Source organism: Aedes albopictus, chromosome 3 (assembly GCF_035046485.1).
Source record: "Aedes albopictus strain Foshan chromosome 3, AalbF5, whole genome shotgun sequence".
Lineage (NCBI taxonomy): Eukaryota > Metazoa > Arthropoda > Insecta > Diptera > Culicidae > Aedes > Aedes albopictus.
The window spans coordinates 260,341,080-260,359,415 of NC_085138.1; the positions used below are offsets into that span (position 1 = coordinate 260,341,080).

The following is an 18,336-nucleotide window of genomic DNA, read 5'->3' on the forward strand; positions in this document are numbered from 1 at the left end:
TAGTAGCGGTTTTGTGTTTTCATTGAAATGTAAACAATTACTTTTATTCCATGCATTTTCTTTGTTTTAGTAATATAAACTAATAGTATAGTAATAGTTTTATGCTATGTATCCTTTTTATAGTAATAGTTAATAGTTTTACAATTTTTGTAGGTTTTATTTCCTTAGTTTCAAATACAAATGTTCATTCATCCACGGTTTTAAGTAATGGTTTTCCGATTTACAAATACTGCCTACATTGTCCACTATGATCGCATCTTTCTTTTGCGGTTTCCATTCTCCCTCGTCTCACAGTTTGACTTAAAATAGCTACACGTGCTTTTTCACAATTCCCACTCAGAAGAATTATGATTCCTAGGTCGTCAATTTCCTTTCGAAAAACACTTCCAATCGGTTGGATTTAGAACCCTATCCTATCGCAACGTGGTTACATTTTCCGTTCAGTAGAACCTGCTAACCGTCGTCGTTTTACCGGTTTTCCATTACTTTCGAGAACACCCACAATACTGCCCGGTAAACGTATGCAGGAAACGCAAGAAACTTTCCCGTTTGCGGAGATCCGACTGTATCAGAACAGCAGCAGCTTTTCACCCATTATGTTTAGTATTCCTTATTTTCGGTGTGTTGGACAGTTTCAAATAACTTATCGTTTATCAATCTCACAGTTTTTTCAAAAACACAATTCTGCGTGTAGATTTTTTAGATTTCAAGAAACCGGGCAACCGATTTGGGCGATGAGGAACAACCCTGCCGGGATGTTCCTCGTGTCCAAATGGGTCGGTGGGTTTTTCGACGTTGTAGGCACTTATTAAAAACACAACGTTGTTCACATAATCTTTTTTTTCGCTAGTTATTTCTCCATTCCGGTTTGTTCGTTTAGTTACTGAATTAAAAACTACACTGCAGGTTGTATTTTTTTTTCTTTTGGTTTAAAGTCGGCTAGAAAATGGTTCACCGACGTATGTTTCGGGGATGAAATTTATGATTTCGAGTGTGTTACGACGGATCGACCGAACAAGGTGAAATGATTTATCACAAGTTGCTATCACTTTTTTTTATCAGATTATCTCAACAAGTTCGCTCTAAATTATTGTATGTTTTGGTTACCATTGAGATTTATAAAGGCGGTTTCAAGTAAAACTATTGCTGAGTTTTCATTTCAAAATTAAAATCTTTGAATCAGGAAAAATGCTTTCTTAAAGACTGGGAGTTTTCTACCAATCGTTTACACTAGTTTACAGCATTTTTGAACTCGGTAAGCTGATGATCATTTTTGGTGTAGAATCATGCCCTGAGTTCGAAAACGCGAAAGAAAAAAATTACAGCAGAGCGGAAATTTTTTCGACTTTCCATACAAGGTTGATGATTTGAAATCGATTTTTGTTCTATTTTTAAGCAAAGTCGCTCACTTCAAACATCTCATTATCCGTAATCAATGCTCCGATTGAGCTGAAATTTTTACTGTAACTTGCCTACATATAATATGTCAAATAAACGTCGAGAAAGAATTTTTAAGTTGGTTTTTTCTTATTAAAAAAAAAACATTTTTTCAAAAATTTTTGGGAATTTTGCTTAAATTTAAAAAGATCGTCTCTAACACTCGCGAATATCTTGAATTTCATTAATCTGACGTAAGACCTGTATTCAGATGATCAAATGGTATTGTATTCAGCTTTTAATTTATGGAAATAGATTTAAAATTGGTTGAACAAAACGCAATATATTTGAATTTTAGTAAATTACATATTTTGAAAAGTTGCAAAACTCGATATTGAGCTTTAACTCAAAAACTGTTCTACTTAAAATTTTTTGAAGGTCGGTTTCAGCACTAAATTGTGCTTCAAAAATTTTGGTCGTTGACAGAAGTTCACGACTTTCGTTTTATTTTGTAAACTTGTGTTATTTAAAAAAATAGAAAATTAAAATTTTCAAAATTATGACGCTTATCCTGGAAAAATATTTTGGTGCTATTTCCAAGGCAATCTTTGATTATTTCATTCGCAATTTCATGAAACATTTCAATAATCAGATTATCATAGATTACGGAGTTATTTACTAATTACATTTTTTTCATATCCCACATTGAACGAATCGATTTAAAAAAAAATCCATTCTCTCTTAGCCTGTTGGAACCAGACTGTTTAAACGCTGCTGCCAGAACAACGTAGGTTTCGAACTCGTTTGTAGTGCTCGGTTTTGTCCTACGGCACAGAGGTCAAATTTTGAGAAAAGCTGGCAGAAACTCAATTTTCGAACATGTCTTTTATGGGTTATAGTATATCGAGCTAACTAGCTTTCAAAGAATTATTTAATTAATTGTATCTTGTTAGAGGACTCAGTAGCTGCAGATGAAAAAAAGTATGAATTTTTGATAAAGAACACTAACGAACTCAATCGCCACAAAAGGCTGTTAATATAATTCGCTACTCCCCGCGGAGATATTCTGTTCCAATGCTTGTTTAATTATGCAGAATCTATTAAGGGAAAGATGCAGCTGCCAAGAGCTGGACCTCACTAAACCAACAGAAGACTAAAAGCGCGCAAAAATAGTATAGAAACCAATTTTAAATTTTAGTTTTTCACCGCAGTTAGTCATCCCAAGTAACAATTTCAATTCCTTTTAGATTTGATTATTTTTATGGAAGCTTTATCACAGCATGACCAATTCATGGAACATTTATAGTTGTTTTTATCAAGAGAAAACAAACTTCGTTCGTTTGCGGTTTTTAAGTTGTCTTCAAGTTAATTTTGAAATTCGCGCATAAAACAACTGAATTTACATGAGCATTAAATCTTATAATAAGTTTTAAGGTGTATTTGAAGTTATTTTCAACACATAACATCAACATATTTTATTAAAAGTTTATGCTTCGTTTATTCAAGTGGATTTCATCTGGCTAATCCTCTTTTAAAAGCTTCTTGAAGCCATCTATTCTTGAGCTAGAGCCATTACTCTGGAACAAGAACTATGCGAAATTATGATAAGACGACGAACTAGAGCCATTACTCTGGAACAAGAACTATGCGAAATAATGTTCAATCCAAATAATGAATGTAAGAAATTGGTTGAAAAACCGCGTTCTCATGCAAATATAAACACATAAACATGTTTGCTCACTGATAATTTTGCCATTCTTGTGCTAAAAAGTAATCATGTCAACGAAATAATGATTTTACGGCCAATCAAAAATGCGAGTAGCTGGCTGCTGTCGTCCTGCCTTCAACCAGTTTCTCACACAGGCCATAGCTATGCGAATCGAGAATGAAATGGGTACTTACTGTGACTCTGCTCAAGCTCATGCCAAATAGTGTAATTGTAGTAAGTTGCACTTCATTATTAATAGCAAAAATAGAGGGAAACAAAATAGAATTGGCACATCTTGACGCGAAACACCACGAAATGTACAGAGACAACTTTCTAGCATCGAAAACGTAAACAAACAATTGTCAAAGGCTGTTACTCTTGTATAAAACGAATAAGTTTCACTTAAGACGAACAAATCTGCCTTAAGATCATAACTAGTAAAAACAATCTTCAATAAAGGCTGTAGCGTTCATGCAAGGTGACTTGGTTCCATCATTGTTTTGAGGGGGTTTGAATTAAAGGTAATAACAATTGATGGCGGCTGCATGAGTTTTGTTCGCTTGGAACGGCAGCCATGCTTAGAAGGAATTGAAAAAGTGGCGTAGCCTTTTGTTTTTAAAGGAAATTTATGTCTTCGTATATTAACGATTGATATTATTTTTGAGGCGCGTTGTAATTTTCGTTTGTTTTGGGTGGCATATCAACGAAAAAGTGGGTATGGCACGGAAAATTTCGATTCCCTGTCATCAATGATCTGTCAGGCAATTTAACTGTTTTAGCCATTTCACTTTGATGAAAATTAATTCGCAGTTTAATTATTATTTCATCCATGAAACAAAACTAGTTTGCATCTGCATAATGCTTAGGTAAAAGATTTCATTTATTATGCACTGTTGACACTTTTGAGAAAGACAGCTAAAAGATCAACATGCCTCAAGATATTCTTGTTATAGTTTCATGAAGTTCTTATCATCAATCATCAGCGCATGTACATAAATACAACTAGTTTCAAAGCAGTCTTCAAAAAAAGCTTTGAAGATCTCCTGAAGAGTGGGCCAGATTCGTCCTATGGATGTTTTATACCTATTTTATCTCAGATTTGCAGAACAAAGAGCTTTATTGCTAAGTTTTATTATTCTATCTCAGAAATTACTTCAGGATTGCCACAAAAGTATAATTGTTACTTGGGATGTACCAACATTATAAAACCTTGACAGTTACAGTTCGCCATAACCCCAAACTAAAAACGAATACTTTTATTTTTCCCCTGAAGAAGGCGCCATACCTGCGCCGAAACGTCGGGTTAAATAATAAAACTCGTTTTACAAATTAAAAAGACTGCGTTGCCGATAATCAAAACAGCCAAATTATTTTTATAATTTGGAAAGAACTCACCGTTTAACATCTATCCCTGTATTAAAAGATTATGTGCTCCAAATCGAAGCAGCATTTTGTCGTTGCCTGGCACCGTGAATATCACTAAACTGTTCCAGCTGGGGAATCGTTTTGAAAACTTTTTTAAAACATCTTCTTCTTCTTCTTCTTGGCGTAACGTCCTCACTGGGACAAAGCCTGCTTCTCAGCTTAGTGTTCTATGAGCACTTCCACAGTTATTAACTGAGAGCTTCCTCTGCCAATGACCATTTTGCATGTGTATATCGTGTGGCAGGCACGAAGATACTCTATGCCCAAGGAAGTCAAGGAAATTTCCTTTACGAAAAGATCCTGGACCGACCGGGAATCGAACCCGTCACCCTCAGCATGGTCATGCTGAATACCCGTGCGTTTACCGCCTCGGCTATATGGGCCCTTAAAACATATTGAAGGAAAATTGTAGAAAATCAAGCGTTTATTATACTAAACTACGCTCCAGGAAGTTTTTTTTTCATTTTTTTTATTTCTGTGTATTTTTACTGATGCTCATTCTACACTTCTTCAGAAAGTTGAATATTCAATTGCAGACTTTTTTATGTAAACATTTAAACATTCTTGACAGACAGTGAAGTCCTTCTTTTAAAGTGCCGGAAATTTTCGAAGTAATATTTTTAAAAGTAGGAATAACAACCCCAAAGTTTTGATCGTTTTCCCGGATGTTCAAAAACTGAGTTGCACAGAAGAATTGTTACCAGGCTCGTTGACGAATTTGCGTGTTCTCAACAGCTGAGCTGGCTCGGTAAGCTAACATTTCACCTGAAATTTCGCAGGAAAATCTCTCATATATTTATAACAGAGAATAATGAAGAGTTTTCTTCCTAATGTTTTAACGATTTCGTATTCAAGAACTCTATGAGGAAATTCTAACAAATGTTACAGGAATTTGTACGTTTCCCTGCGTTAAAAAATGTATCAGATTCTGGGGATTTTCCGTAATCGTTACACAAAAATTCTCTTGCATTTTTTCCAAGGATTTTCTCAACAAGATACTTCAAAATACAGGGGGTACCCGACTAGATGGAAAAAACAAAATTATTACAGGTTGTGTTATTTTGTTACATTGATTTTTATAACAACGGGTGTTATAAAACGTGTACCGTAGGTAGCTAAAATAACAAAAATTCTAACAAAACTCGTTCAAATTAAAACAAAAACATAACAAGTTCAGATATAATCATAACAAGACTGAACTTCCGAAATCATAACAAAATTATAACAAGTTCTGTTATATATTTCAAAACAATTTTGTAACAAGTTTTGCTATAAATCTCTTGGCTCGAGTGACCAAAATAACAAAAAGTACCAATCTTCTTCGCGACAATAGAAAAAATCTTATAAATTTTGAGAAAAAAAAATCGTTACAAAAAACATAACAAAGATGGCAATAAACGCGTCACAAAATTATGTTAGAGGCAATTATGTTATAATGCATAATATAACAAATGTTGCTTTACATCTGTTTGAATAAATGAAACAAGTTTTGTTATAATTTAATTACTAAAATTATTAAAAATAATAGTATAATTTTGTTATGAATATTCACCTGGAAAAATCCATATAACAGAATTATATAAACTATTGTTATTTCTAACAATAGATGTCATAATTTTGTTATGATCTTGTTATGTGCTTCTGGTCGGGTAGACAACATGATCGGGACAGGTAAAATTTTCACTTTTCAAAAAATGTCCAATTAGCTGTAACTTTTCGAAAAGTGCATCAAAATCAATTCTCAAATTTTTACTGTAAGTTGATCAACTAGTTGTGTATCAGTAGACAAAATTTGAAAAAGATCGGGCTATTCTGCACGAAATAATAAGCGTTTTAGAAAAAGGTATAATTATCCGATAGCCCACTTTGAGCTGTTATATCTCCGGATTCAATGAACCGAATACAACGATATTTTGTCCATTAATGACTTATATAATGAGCTTTGAAAAACGCTCAATTCAACTTGCAATTATTAACAAGAGGAAAAGTTATAGCGAATTCATTATTTTATGATTTTTTAGTAACTTGGTCTATTTTTAATATGCATCCCATTACTTTTTCAATGAATTGCCTACTATGTTGTTACTTTCATTCAAAACATATCTGTATTCAAGACAATTAAAGGGAATTTAGATGAACTATTATTAGCATCTTAAATTTTGAAACGATGTTGAAAATTAAGAAAATTTGGTTTTTTAGAAAAATAATCTAATCGTTATAATTTTCTTCCGTGTTAAGAATTTTAAGTTAAGTCAAAAGTTTTTCAAAGCTCATTATATAAGTCATAAATGATCAAAATATCATTGCATTCGGTTCATTGAATACGGAGATATAATAGCTCAAAGTTGGCTATCGGATAATTATTCCTTTTTCTAGAATCTTAATAACTTCGTGCAGGATAGTCCGATTTTTTCCAAATTTTGTCCACTCATACACAACTAGTTGATCAGCTTTCAGTAAAAATTTCAGAATATTTGATGCACTTTTCGAAAAGTTACAGCTATTTGAAAAATTTTTGAGAAGTGAAAATTTTGCCTGTCCCGAACATTTTGTCTATCCCCTGTATCTCCGGATTCAATGAACCGGATGCAATGAAATTTTGAGCAATAATGACTTATATAGTGAGCTACGAAAAACGTTTGACCTAACTTAAAATTCTCAACAAGGAAGAAAATTTTAGAGATTATTTTATATTCCAAATATAGCAACAAATTACCAAAAACTTAAACATCATGTCAAAATTCGAGATGGTAATTATAGTTCATTTTAATTCTCTCTAATTAACTTTAATATAAATGTGTTTTGAAGAAAAGTAACTAAATAACTGGATATAAATAGAAAAAAAGTGATGGGATTCATATTAAAAATAGACCAATTGACATAAAAATCATAAAATTAATAAAACTGTTACAACGTTTTAAAGTTAAGTCAATTGTTTTGAAGGATCCGGATATATAACAGCTCAAAGTTGGCTATAGAATAATTACACTTTTTTTTAGAACCTTTCTAACTTCGTGAAGAATAGCTCGATTTTTTGTTTCAAATTTGGACCACTGATACACAACTAGTTAATGAACATACAGTGAAAATTTTAGAATGCACGATGCACTTTTCAAAAATTTTGTCTGTCCCGATTATTTTGTCTATGAATACAAATATTCTTCGATATATAGTACCCTCGATGTAACGTACCCTCGATATAGTGAATTCGATATAACATTGTTCAAAGTTCCTAACATATTTTTTTTCTTTTTTCTTCGAATAGATCGTAAGTTCAGAGGCATATTTTAAAATTGAAATCCAGCTGTGAGATATTTCAGTAGTTAGTATTCGCATTTGGTTTAAGTCGTCAACTTTCGCAGCAAAAATGCAAGAAAGAAAATCACAGAAGTCATAGGGGCTTTCCACATCAAACTATTTGACATAAAGCGCAAAATATAAAAAAAAATGCTCACTTCTTTATTTGTCCATCAACATTTTTTATGAATCCTGGCAAATGTTTCCACGATTTCCTAGAAATGTATTGTTATAAGAATGCTAGAGTCATTGAGCAGGATTTATTTTGCCAATATTTACATGAAATGCTTGAAAAAATAACTCTAGTTTACAAAATAAAACGAAAGTCGTGAACTTCTGTCAACGACCAAAGTTTTTGAAGCACAATTTAGCGCTGATTTCGATACCGTGCTTCATTTTTTTTAAGTAGAACAGTTTTGGAGTTTTAGCTCAATATCAAGTTTTACAACTTTTTAAAATAAGGAATTTACTAAAATTCATTTGCGTCAGATTGATGAAATTCAAGATATTGGCGAGTTTTAGGGTCGATATTCTTAAATTTTAGCAAAATTTCCAAAAATATATGAAGAAATTTATTTTTTGCCATTACGTTGTGAAAACGTCAACTTTTCGCTGTCAAAAAGAGCGCTAAAATGGCCTACTTTATTTCATTAAAACAAAAGTGCCGAAAAGTGCTACTTTTCGACACTTGTACTGAAAAGTAGTACTTTTTGGCACTTTTGCCAACATACATTTTTCATCCATTTTCGTGTGTGTAAGTAATAGTAAGATGAACTGCATGTTAAATAAGGTTGATTGACCATGATGCTCAGTCGTACCTCATTCTGCAGACGCATGTAACCTAGAAAAAATTCTATTCAAACCTCATTTTTCGTAATGACAAAAAATGTTGTATGCAACTCGTTGCAAAACTCGATTTTTTCAGCACTGGTCGTATTTATCCAACTCGGCAAGCCTCGTTGGATAAATGTACGACTCGTGCTGAAAAAAATCTTCATTTTGCAACTTGTTGCATAAATAACTATTTTCCAACAAGAAAAAAAAAATAAAAAAATCTTTCTCGACATTTATTTAACATATCATATGTAGGCGAGTTACAGTAAAAAAATCGGCTTAATCGGAGCATTGATTACGGAGAATGAGATGTGTAAAGTGGGCGACTTTGCCGAAAAATGGATCAAAAATCGATTTCACATCATCTACCTTGTATGGAAAGTCGAAAAAAAAAATCCGCTCTACTGTATTTTTTCCTTCGCATTTTCGAACTCAGGGCATGATTCTACACCAAAAATGATCATTAGCTTACCGAGTTCAAAAATACTGTAAACTAGTGTAATTAGATGGATCAAGGGATGGAATTCTGAAAACAATTCCACTAAATTTTCATAATAAATGACATGCAATATATCAGTGAAAATCATGGAAAAACATTTGATTAAATTTCTTTTTTCAAAGTAGCTCCTTTATAAATAAGGAAAAAAATGTTGGAGATGTATCTACAGAAGTTTGTCGCGTTCATACATTTCTTGGATAAAATCGAGATATTCATAGAGTTCTCCAATAGTAATATCTTTACAATTCGTCATTTTTCATTTTGAAGTCAATAAGCACTATGCCGATCTAGTCACTTTCCAATATGGTTGCAAGTTACTGCAAATGTTTCGAACTTTCTGCATTATAATAGAACGCAAAGTTAAAAATTTAGCTCCGAAAAGAAGATCGTGTTGTGTTTTTTTAACGTTTATATAAGTTGCATTACACCAACGCCACCTGAGTTACTAGCGAAAGATGCTCAGCTATTTCCAGAAATTAGGTGAAGATATGACAATGCCGCACTTAAAAACTTCAAGAGCACAAATCTGAAGAACCGAATGTGGTTTGCGCTGAAAAGTTGATCGATCGGTCCCCACTAATTGATCAATCGATCAAATTTTCAAAGCGAACCAACACTTTGCATTTTATGCTACACGTCATATCTTAACCTTAAGGCGAAACTGGAAGCATTTCCTCATTTTTTTGGTTTTTGATTTTTCATTAAATAACGAAGCAATATTTTCAAAATCGATTTTCGTACACATGTAGAGTATGGATAAAGGTATCTTCTGATTTTTTTTTGTGGTGGAAAATGTTTTCCATTTTAGCAGAAACCATTTTTTGTGAAATTTTGTTCAAAAATGGTTTCTGCAAAAACGAAAAATATTTTCCACCACAAAAAAATTCATAAGATACCTTTATCCATACTCTACATGTGTACGAAAACCGATTTTGAAAATATTGCTTCGTTATTTAATAAAAAATAAAAAACCAAAAAGTGAGGAAATGCTTCCAGTTTCGCTGGACACATTCCACACACTTTTACACCGTGGTTTTTTTTAACTTCACTGAACGATTTCAGTGCTTGGGCTGTCGATTTTGATTCTTTTTACACAAAAATGGTCGGCGTTAAGTCAGACCGGACCATCTGTTTTTCAATGATTTCGAGAAAATGTCCTGCAAGCACTTGAAATTTCAAATCTCTGGCATTAGTTTCAGAAATACTATTGTACTTGTATGTAATGATACATCTGCATCAAAATATCGTCGAAAAGTTCAGGTTTACCAAATTCCTAAGCTTATCTTTAACTGCCAGAAAAACCGCGTGGTCCACTTTGACTGAACGCCGACCAAATGAAGATAATCACTTATCCCACTTATTCCAATAGTACTAGAAACTTTGAAAACTGTTTCGAGAAAGTAACAAATTTCTTGACGTTAAGTTAAAATTTGTCATTTTTGAAATGGTGCCCCGTTACGCTCTATTTCTTATTTTTTTCTTCAAGTAGAAAATACCAAACTCCATTTATAAAGTATGAATTGAATCTTCTAATCAATTTTGTTCGTTCGATATACTGGTTGCCATGTATTTAACAACATAACCAACTTTTGGAAGCTAAAGTTTGATTCTCGTGCAAAAAGGTGCAAAAAGGTCTCTGATAAAATATTGTCAGTTTCAGCGCCAGCTTATCCAACTTGTTTGTAAAACTAGAAGAAATTTTTTTGTTCATTATATTGCAAGCTAGAATGCTAGAAAATTTCTGATGATAATTCGTCCAAACGGCAGTTGGTCAAACAACCCAATGGCATTCAGCCAAATGGTGTTCGACCAAACGACATTCGGCCAGATGGAATTCAGCCAAATGGCCGAACGGACACTCATTTTCAAACAGTCGGATCTGTGTTTAAGCTATACTCATGGTTGTAAGGGTTGGTTCGCATATTACGTAACGCTAAGTGGAGAGGGAGGGGTGTTACACTCAAGCCCGTGCACAAGGGAGGGGGGGGGGGTGAGGGGTATTGAGTGTTAAACCCCCCCCATTGCCGACGCTTCATACACTAGGCGCCCCGCCGCTTTTTGCCGAAATTGGGAAAACCCCTCCCTTTGCGCCACTTCTGTACACGGGCCTGGTTACGCTCTATACAAAAATTAAAAAATCCTCATACGAAGTTGTTACATGGGGGAAGGAAGGGGCAAATTTTGCGTTACGTAATTTGTGAATAAACTCTAATGCACTCATTTAATACAATCATAGGGTATTGTACCATTTGGGCAGGTGTACCTATTTTGGGCACTTGTCGCTATCACTAAGTCAATTTCAAACCGATTGATTTGAATTTTTGTACAGAGTTAGATACTGTACGTGCCTAACTCTGAACAAAATTTCAAATCAATCGGTTTGAAATTGACTTAGTTATAACGGCAAGTGCCCAAAATAGGTACACCTGCCCAAATGGTACAAGACCCTATTTAGAAGATCACTGCATTAGTGGCTAATGGCGTAAACCTAAACCCGTACTTATTGCAGCAGCATAGAATTTCTTGAGTCAGTAATCTGTCAAAATATTGTAATTCTAGTGGTCGCCTATTGGTCGTGTGTGTCGTAGTAGTGTCGTTTCTGTTCGTTCGAGATTGTCATTTTTCAAGGCGTTTCAAAACAATTTACTACACTAGAGTACCTATTGCTGTTCGGGAAGAAAGCCTACTCCTCGGCCTACTCCTAACATAAAACTGTTGTTGTTGTTCAGTATGGCGGCAGTAACAAGAGACGTATCGGAAAAAAAGAAAAAGCGATAGCGAAATGACAGACTATTGTATAGATATCTGGAGCAACATTTGAAAAGGGCCCAAGAGGTCTTGTGTCTTTTTTCTAAAACGCTCCGTAGTGCATAACAGCAGCCCGCCCACGCAAACAAACACCGTTATCCGAAAGATCGATGTTTGCTCTATCTGATAACGGTCTTAGTTTTTGAGAATAAGCTGAGGGGGGCTCAGGAGCGACGTGTGAAGTCATTGTTTACCAATGCTTGTATGCCCTTTTCAAATGTTGCTCCAGATATGTGGAAGTGGAAGAATAGTATCAGCAGGCGCGCACCACTATGGCACAGTACAATATCATCGACTGTCGTCAGCAGATCGGAGCTTTTGGAAAACCAATAGGTAAACGCTAAACGGTTTGTGAGTGTGTTTGTGTGTGCGTGTGGCATTGATCATCGGCAATAGCGAAGAAGCGTGTGTGTATTTAAGTGTGAGCTGTTCTACAGTATCGACGGGAAACGGAATGTAAAGTCTTTTGTGAGTATAGGAAACATGTCAAGCAGCTTTTACAGGGAGGAAGGCGGCAGCAGAACAGAAGTAGGTATAGAAGTGTGCACGGAGGTTTTCTAGTAGATATTTTGGAGCGTGTGTTTTGTGTTAGTGTCTGAATGCGTCAATCAACAAGATCTAATATGTTGCATTGGAGCAGGAATTAGAAAAAAGTAGCGAATAGGGTTTGCTTGAGTTTAAAAAACGAGATTATATAGGGCATGTTGCTGGCGTAACCTTGAACGATACATTTTGGTTTGCTGTCCACTAATGAGTTTCAACTTACACATGAAAGAAAGGAAGCAATAATCGATCTATACATAAACATCAACTCTATATGAAAAGAAATCCCATTTAATCAACAAAGAAAGCAGTTGAAATTTGTTTGATAACCATAAACCATTCTTCATAAAACGTTTATATATATTTTTAGAAGCTCATTCATTTTGCGTAATGTTGCATGTTGAGATTATGTGATAATTATAAACATAAGTAGCTGTTCGGGTGGCATCCGGATGGATTTGTTGTGAAGCAACCTCACGATAAATATATTCAACATAGTTCGGGAACCTCGTTACTCACAGTAGTGGCGTGTGAATGGGGTGTTAGTATGTGTTGGTTTTTGAGAAAAAGCGTGAGCGAATAAATGTTCTTTTACTGTTTGCGGGCAAACAAAATGGGTCATTGTTGTTGGACAAACTTTTCATATTAATGGAAATAATAATCGTTTGGGAAATGCAGTTTTTTTTATAACTTAGGTGCGTGAGGGTGAGCATTGCGATGGGTGTGGCGCTTGTGTGATGTGAGGAATATTTAACGTGAGGGGCGATAAAAAGCTTGCAGGCGTACAATCATACTACGAGTTGTATTCCAGGCGTGTTTGATAGGCAAAACCAAAGAAGTGATCTACACAACTAAAAGGAGTACAGTAAAAATACCGGCAAATATAAGCAAATCGTAGTTACTTTCAGTAATTGATTTCAATCGATTAAACAAAGGAAAAGTTCAAATTACGGTTCATATATGTAGCTATGTGCGGTTTTCAATCACAATCAAGTACAACTAAAAGGAAAACTATTATCCAATAAAGTAACAAATGTACGGCAATCTTCACAAAAAGTAGCACAACAAAATTATGTAAACTGAACAAAAAATGCAACAAATCTTAAACACTAGATGATTTATTCAGCATTTTTACTGTTTGTTTTTTTTTCAATTATCGCTGTTCACATTTGCGTGGGACAATCTAAAGTTAAGTATAATGAATTAGTAGTAGCAATCTAACGCTTAGCATTAAACATTTGCGGTTTTTGTAACTTTTTGTTTCAAAATTGGGGTTGGTTTATGTTCAAGATGATTTGCGACAATCCACTACCACTCTACAGTTGATCAGAGGCTGTTTTCCCGTGTGTGTTTAAGCATGTTTCACCTTCTTCCAAAACCTACAATTCCATGCAGTTTACCTTCGACCTATCAATAATTTACAAATCGTGGGGAGGAGTATAATTGTCTACTGGTTTGCTTTTTATCTTTCTAATGACCATTATCAATGCAAATAGTTGATTTTGTTTTTACTCTCAATGATTGTTCTAGTTATCGTCTCTTTTTTTTTCTCTAGCTCACTAATGTGTAGATACGGTTCTACCAAGAATACTTTTAGCAATGGGTACTAGGGCTAAATTCTATTGAATGTTGAAAACTACGACTGAAAATTAGATTTTTTTTTTGCAAACCGCATAACCAAGTAGGCATAGTATGTGTAATGATTACGTGCAAAAACATTAATTTGTTTTCGTTCATCATACATGTACAATTATACGTAAATATAAGCATTGAAGAGCGTGTATTTTGGGTGGTTTTTGATTACTGGTGAGAGGATAACTATTTTAGTCACTTTTATTTCATGTCTCAAGCGGTCATATCTCTAGCCATACAGCATTTTCCCCACATTATAGGTAACACATTGTCAATACATTTTTTTTGTTCGGTATCAATAGCTGTAGTAGCAATAGTAATCGTAGTAGTAATTGTAGCAGTAATAGTAGTAGTAGTAGTAGTAATAGCGTTGCTCAGTTTTGTGAAATATTTTGCATGATTGAACAATATTTTTTCGTAAGTAATCTTGGTTTCGTTTATGAGAGTTATTCGTTCACCATTCATTAAGTAGTTGCAGTTGCAGTTATAATAGTAGCGGTAATAGTGTTAATATTCATAGTTCTGAAACTTGTTCTGATGTGCTGTAAGTCAAACTACCACAAAGAGGCTTAAAACGTGTCTGCTTGAAAACCGTCAACTTCATCCCTAATATTTATCAACCTACAGCAAATCCGACAGCATCTTCATGTTTTACACAACCTTTTGATTATTATTCGTCTGTTTTATTGGTAAAATTTTTGCTGAAATCTTACATCTTACTATATCTTAGTGTATAAATAACTGTTTACAAAAGTAGCAAGTAAATAATTTTAAGGAACAAATCTAGTTAAATGAAAAACTTATCACAACAATGTTTTCATTTAATCCTATCAAATATTTACATAAACACTTCAGGAGTGTTGCTGCTTCTATATTCCTATCAGTATAAAGAAAACAAAACTAAAAAAAAAATATGAAATGCACTTCTAGGTTTGTTTTTAAAACGTCTAAAACAGTTTCACTAACATGACTACTAGTTCAAAATTTGATTTTCATTACTATGCTCATTGTCGGGAACGAAAAAAGAATCAATACACTAATCAACCAAACCAAAGTTCGCAAACCTCATCCCGTGTTCATGACTTCCGCGTGAATGTGTGCGTGTGCGATTTGAAGCGATTGAATTGCAGCATGCGCGTGTGTGAGTGCGGGTGCGTGACTCGCGCATGCACCCTGATGCACTTCCATGTGTGTTTGTATGTTTTGTGAAGCTATCACAGTTCCATTGTTTTGATTTTTCAATCTTATACGCAAGAGTTTCTCTTATTATTCATCTCGCTTTCATACCGCCCCGAGAATTTCGAAACCGAAAACAAAACTACCCGTATAAATGTAACGTAACCGATAATCGCGTATTAACAACGAAAAAATAAGTGAAAAAAAAACGGAAAACAAAACTGTACAATTTTTAGGGTTCATCGGGGAACCTTTTGTGAGTTGTTTTTTCACAAGAGAAAAAAAAAAGAATTGCACTTATCATTAACTAACTTATTAGACTATTTTAAAGATAAAAAACTGATGCTATTCTTAGTTTGCTTAACCGTAGTGACAAGATCACTCAATGTTATCAAGTGTTTTCAAATGTTTGTATGTTACTCTTACTTGCTATCCTTTATCAAACGATGTTATCGTCGAGAAAAATATATATTATGCTTTCGTTATATTCCGATAAAATGGTGTTACTCTTCCTATTTAGGTTTTCAATTTTCTTGGTGAACTTCTTTGTGTGTTTTTCTTTCCTAATGTTCAGTGTGTGTGTTTCAGGCACTATCATCATCTTCAATTTCTTATTGTTTTAATCAATTTTCGTCAGCTCACAGCAACGATTGCGCTGAATTGTTCGCTGAACCATGGCAACGATTAGTGCGAGATGGATGTGTTAGTGTGTGAGTGTGTTTTCGGGAAGGTGCAGATGTTGGTGCTGTTCTACGCATGGCAATTTGAGTGACTGAATGCTGGGTGCTTGTGGGCTGCAGCGGCGGATTGCACTTATGAAGTCTTCATCTTCTTGTAGGGGTTAAGTACGACTGCACTGCCGGGGGTTGCGCCAGGGGTTGGTACCTGCTGGACTTGGGGTATCGCCGTTAGGTTAGTCGCGGGCATAGCAGCATGCATGGGGGCGGTGAATTGGTAGCCACCGGCCGGGAAGGACGGGTACATTAGGCTTGGGTTGAACAGCTGGTGCTGGGCAGCGAAGGCAGCTGCGTACGGGTTTTGAAAGTTGGCCGGCATTTGAGGACGTAACATTTGCGCGAAGGCTGCTTGTGGCAAAATGGGCGGCGGTGGACGCGTGATGGCCGGAAGCATTGTCTGTTGAGGAGTGGCAGCGGCCATGGCTACCGCAGGAGTGCTAATGCGAGGCGGTGGATAAGAGGGAGCGGCGGCTGGTGAAGCCACAGCGGCTGCAGCTGCGTACGACGGCGTCTGAGGGAGGACGCCAGTTTTGTTCAAAGCAACCCCGGTATAGCTGAGGGCGGTAAGTGGTTTGCCGGTTAGGGCATTCGAAGCGGCAGCCATTTTGAGTGCATTGGCGTAGTTTTTCTGGGCAACTTCCTTGGCAAGGTTGGCTGCGTCAGTGTAGTGCGCAGTGTATTGTGCAGAAGCGGCGGCGGCTTGATTCGCTTGTGCAACTGCGGCTGCCTGGGCGGCATAAGACTGTGCCTGAGCTTGAAGAGTAGCGAGGCCTGCAGCGGTGTTATAGCTGTTAATGTGGGCAGCCGTAGAGTAGGACTGTAGCATTGCACTTGTGATTGGAACCGGGACTGATTGGGTTGTGGCCGCAGACGAGACAAGCGTCTGTGACTGCGAGCTAGACGTGCTGGTAGTTGGAGAGGTTAGTAGGGCATTGTTGTTAGCTTCGCTCAGGGTCGGATCATCTTTATCGCTGAGATGTGGCTCGGACTTGACGCTGCTGAGATCGTTATCCGAGTGCATTTGACCATTGGCCAGATGACCTAGGCCAGTGCCGATCGACGAAACCGATTGCAGTGAGAGTGACTTGACAAGTGTCGTATTTTTGTTATTTACTTTGCTATTGTTGTTATTAATATTAACACTGTTACCACTACTAGTATAGTAACTGCTGTTGGTCAAAATGGTGCTCTGAGCACTATTACTACTACTGGTATTAGCAATTAGGGTTGCTGTGGATGTTTGTGGAACATAAGTAGCAGATGTGGCTGAAGGACTGGGTGTTGGGTACTCACATGACACTGGCACGAATGGCTGCTGAAGCTGCATTAGTTGCTGGTAGGTCGTTGCACCAGGTTGGTAAACCGGGATTCCGGACTTGTCAGCGGCGGTTCGTTTGTATGGGACCATTCCGGGGAAAGCCTAGATACACAAAACGCGCACATGACGTGGTTTTCGTAGCACACAGGTGAGAAAGAAGAAGAGAAGAAATTCTATGTAGTTGAATAGGTTAGCTCAATCAATATGCGGTGCCATTACTGGTGGCGTTTGGTTGCAAGAATATTATGGTTGGCAATCAGATTTACATAAATTAGCAAAAGACTATGTCATACAGAGTATTGTTCTAGAGATACTAAAGAGTGGTTCAGAGAGATAGATAGATAGATAGGAAAGGTACAGTAGCTATTCAAACTACAGCGTCTTGCATAAAGAGGTTTGGTTTTGGTTGGTTTCAAAGTCTCTCATTATTAGTTCACAAAATTTGAAGCCTTTAGCCAAGACACCAAAATGCAAAATATGCACGGTTACTTACAAAGTTTTCATAGTAAAAAGATCCCATCGTTTTCATGTCCATCTGGTGGGTGCGAATGTGCAGTAGTAGTAGTTGTAAGAGTAGTTTTTGGTTGGTTTTGCGAGTTCGATAGTGGTAGTAGTAGTAGGAAGAGCAGGAGGTAGGCAGCACACAGACATGTGCGATGTGTTGGTCGATGTAGACGTGTTTTATTTTGTTTGGTTGTGGTGTGTGGTTGGTTCCCATGGTGATTCGAGTGATAGACATTTGGCAGCACGCATTAATGCACACACACAGCGACATTATAAGAGCGCAACATAGACACAAACAAGGATTTTGGTTGGGATAACAAGTGGTAGGAGGGCGGAATGTGTGTATGAGGAGTTTTTTTCGTTGTTTGTGGACGTGTTTGTGTTGCGATAAGAGAGAAGAGAGAGAAAAAGCGAGAAAATAAAACACTCATTAGTTAGGTGTACAGACAGCGGCGCTAAATGAATAATTGTTTAGGGT

General features: G+C 36.0%; 2 protein-coding genes across 32 annotated transcripts in view; both read right to left on the bottom strand.

Moving 5' to 3' along the window:
- LOC115253893 (protein muscleblind) overlaps positions 1-18,336 on the bottom strand; it is a 1,330,915-nt gene that overhangs the window by 33,286 nt on the left and 1,279,293 nt on the right. For 16 of the 31 annotated variants that reach the window (XR_009999367.1, XR_009999368.1, XR_009999374.1 and 13 more), the window contains 2 exons: positions 17,848-17,889; positions 17,330-17,456 (listed from right to left, as the gene is read on the bottom strand). Coding sequence is in view for 22 of the 31 variants with exons in the window: in XM_062860468.1 (XP_062716452.1) it covers positions 17,330-17,456; positions 17,848-17,889 (169 nt within the window). In the remaining 9 variants the exon portion in view is untranslated. The remainder of the gene's footprint in view (positions 1-17,329; positions 17,457-17,847; positions 17,890-18,336) is intronic. The other 15 variants (XR_009999369.1, XR_009999370.1, XR_009999371.1 and 12 more) reach the window with 1 other exon arrangement.
- On the bottom strand, positions 10-17,323 carry LOC115262390 (ice-structuring glycoprotein-like). Its single transcript, XM_029864777.2, has one exon. It carries the CDS (start codon positions 17,055-17,057, stop codon positions 16,113-16,115), a length of 945 nt encoding a protein of 314 aa, XP_029720637.2. The 5' UTR covers positions 17,058-17,323; the 3' UTR covers positions 10-16,112.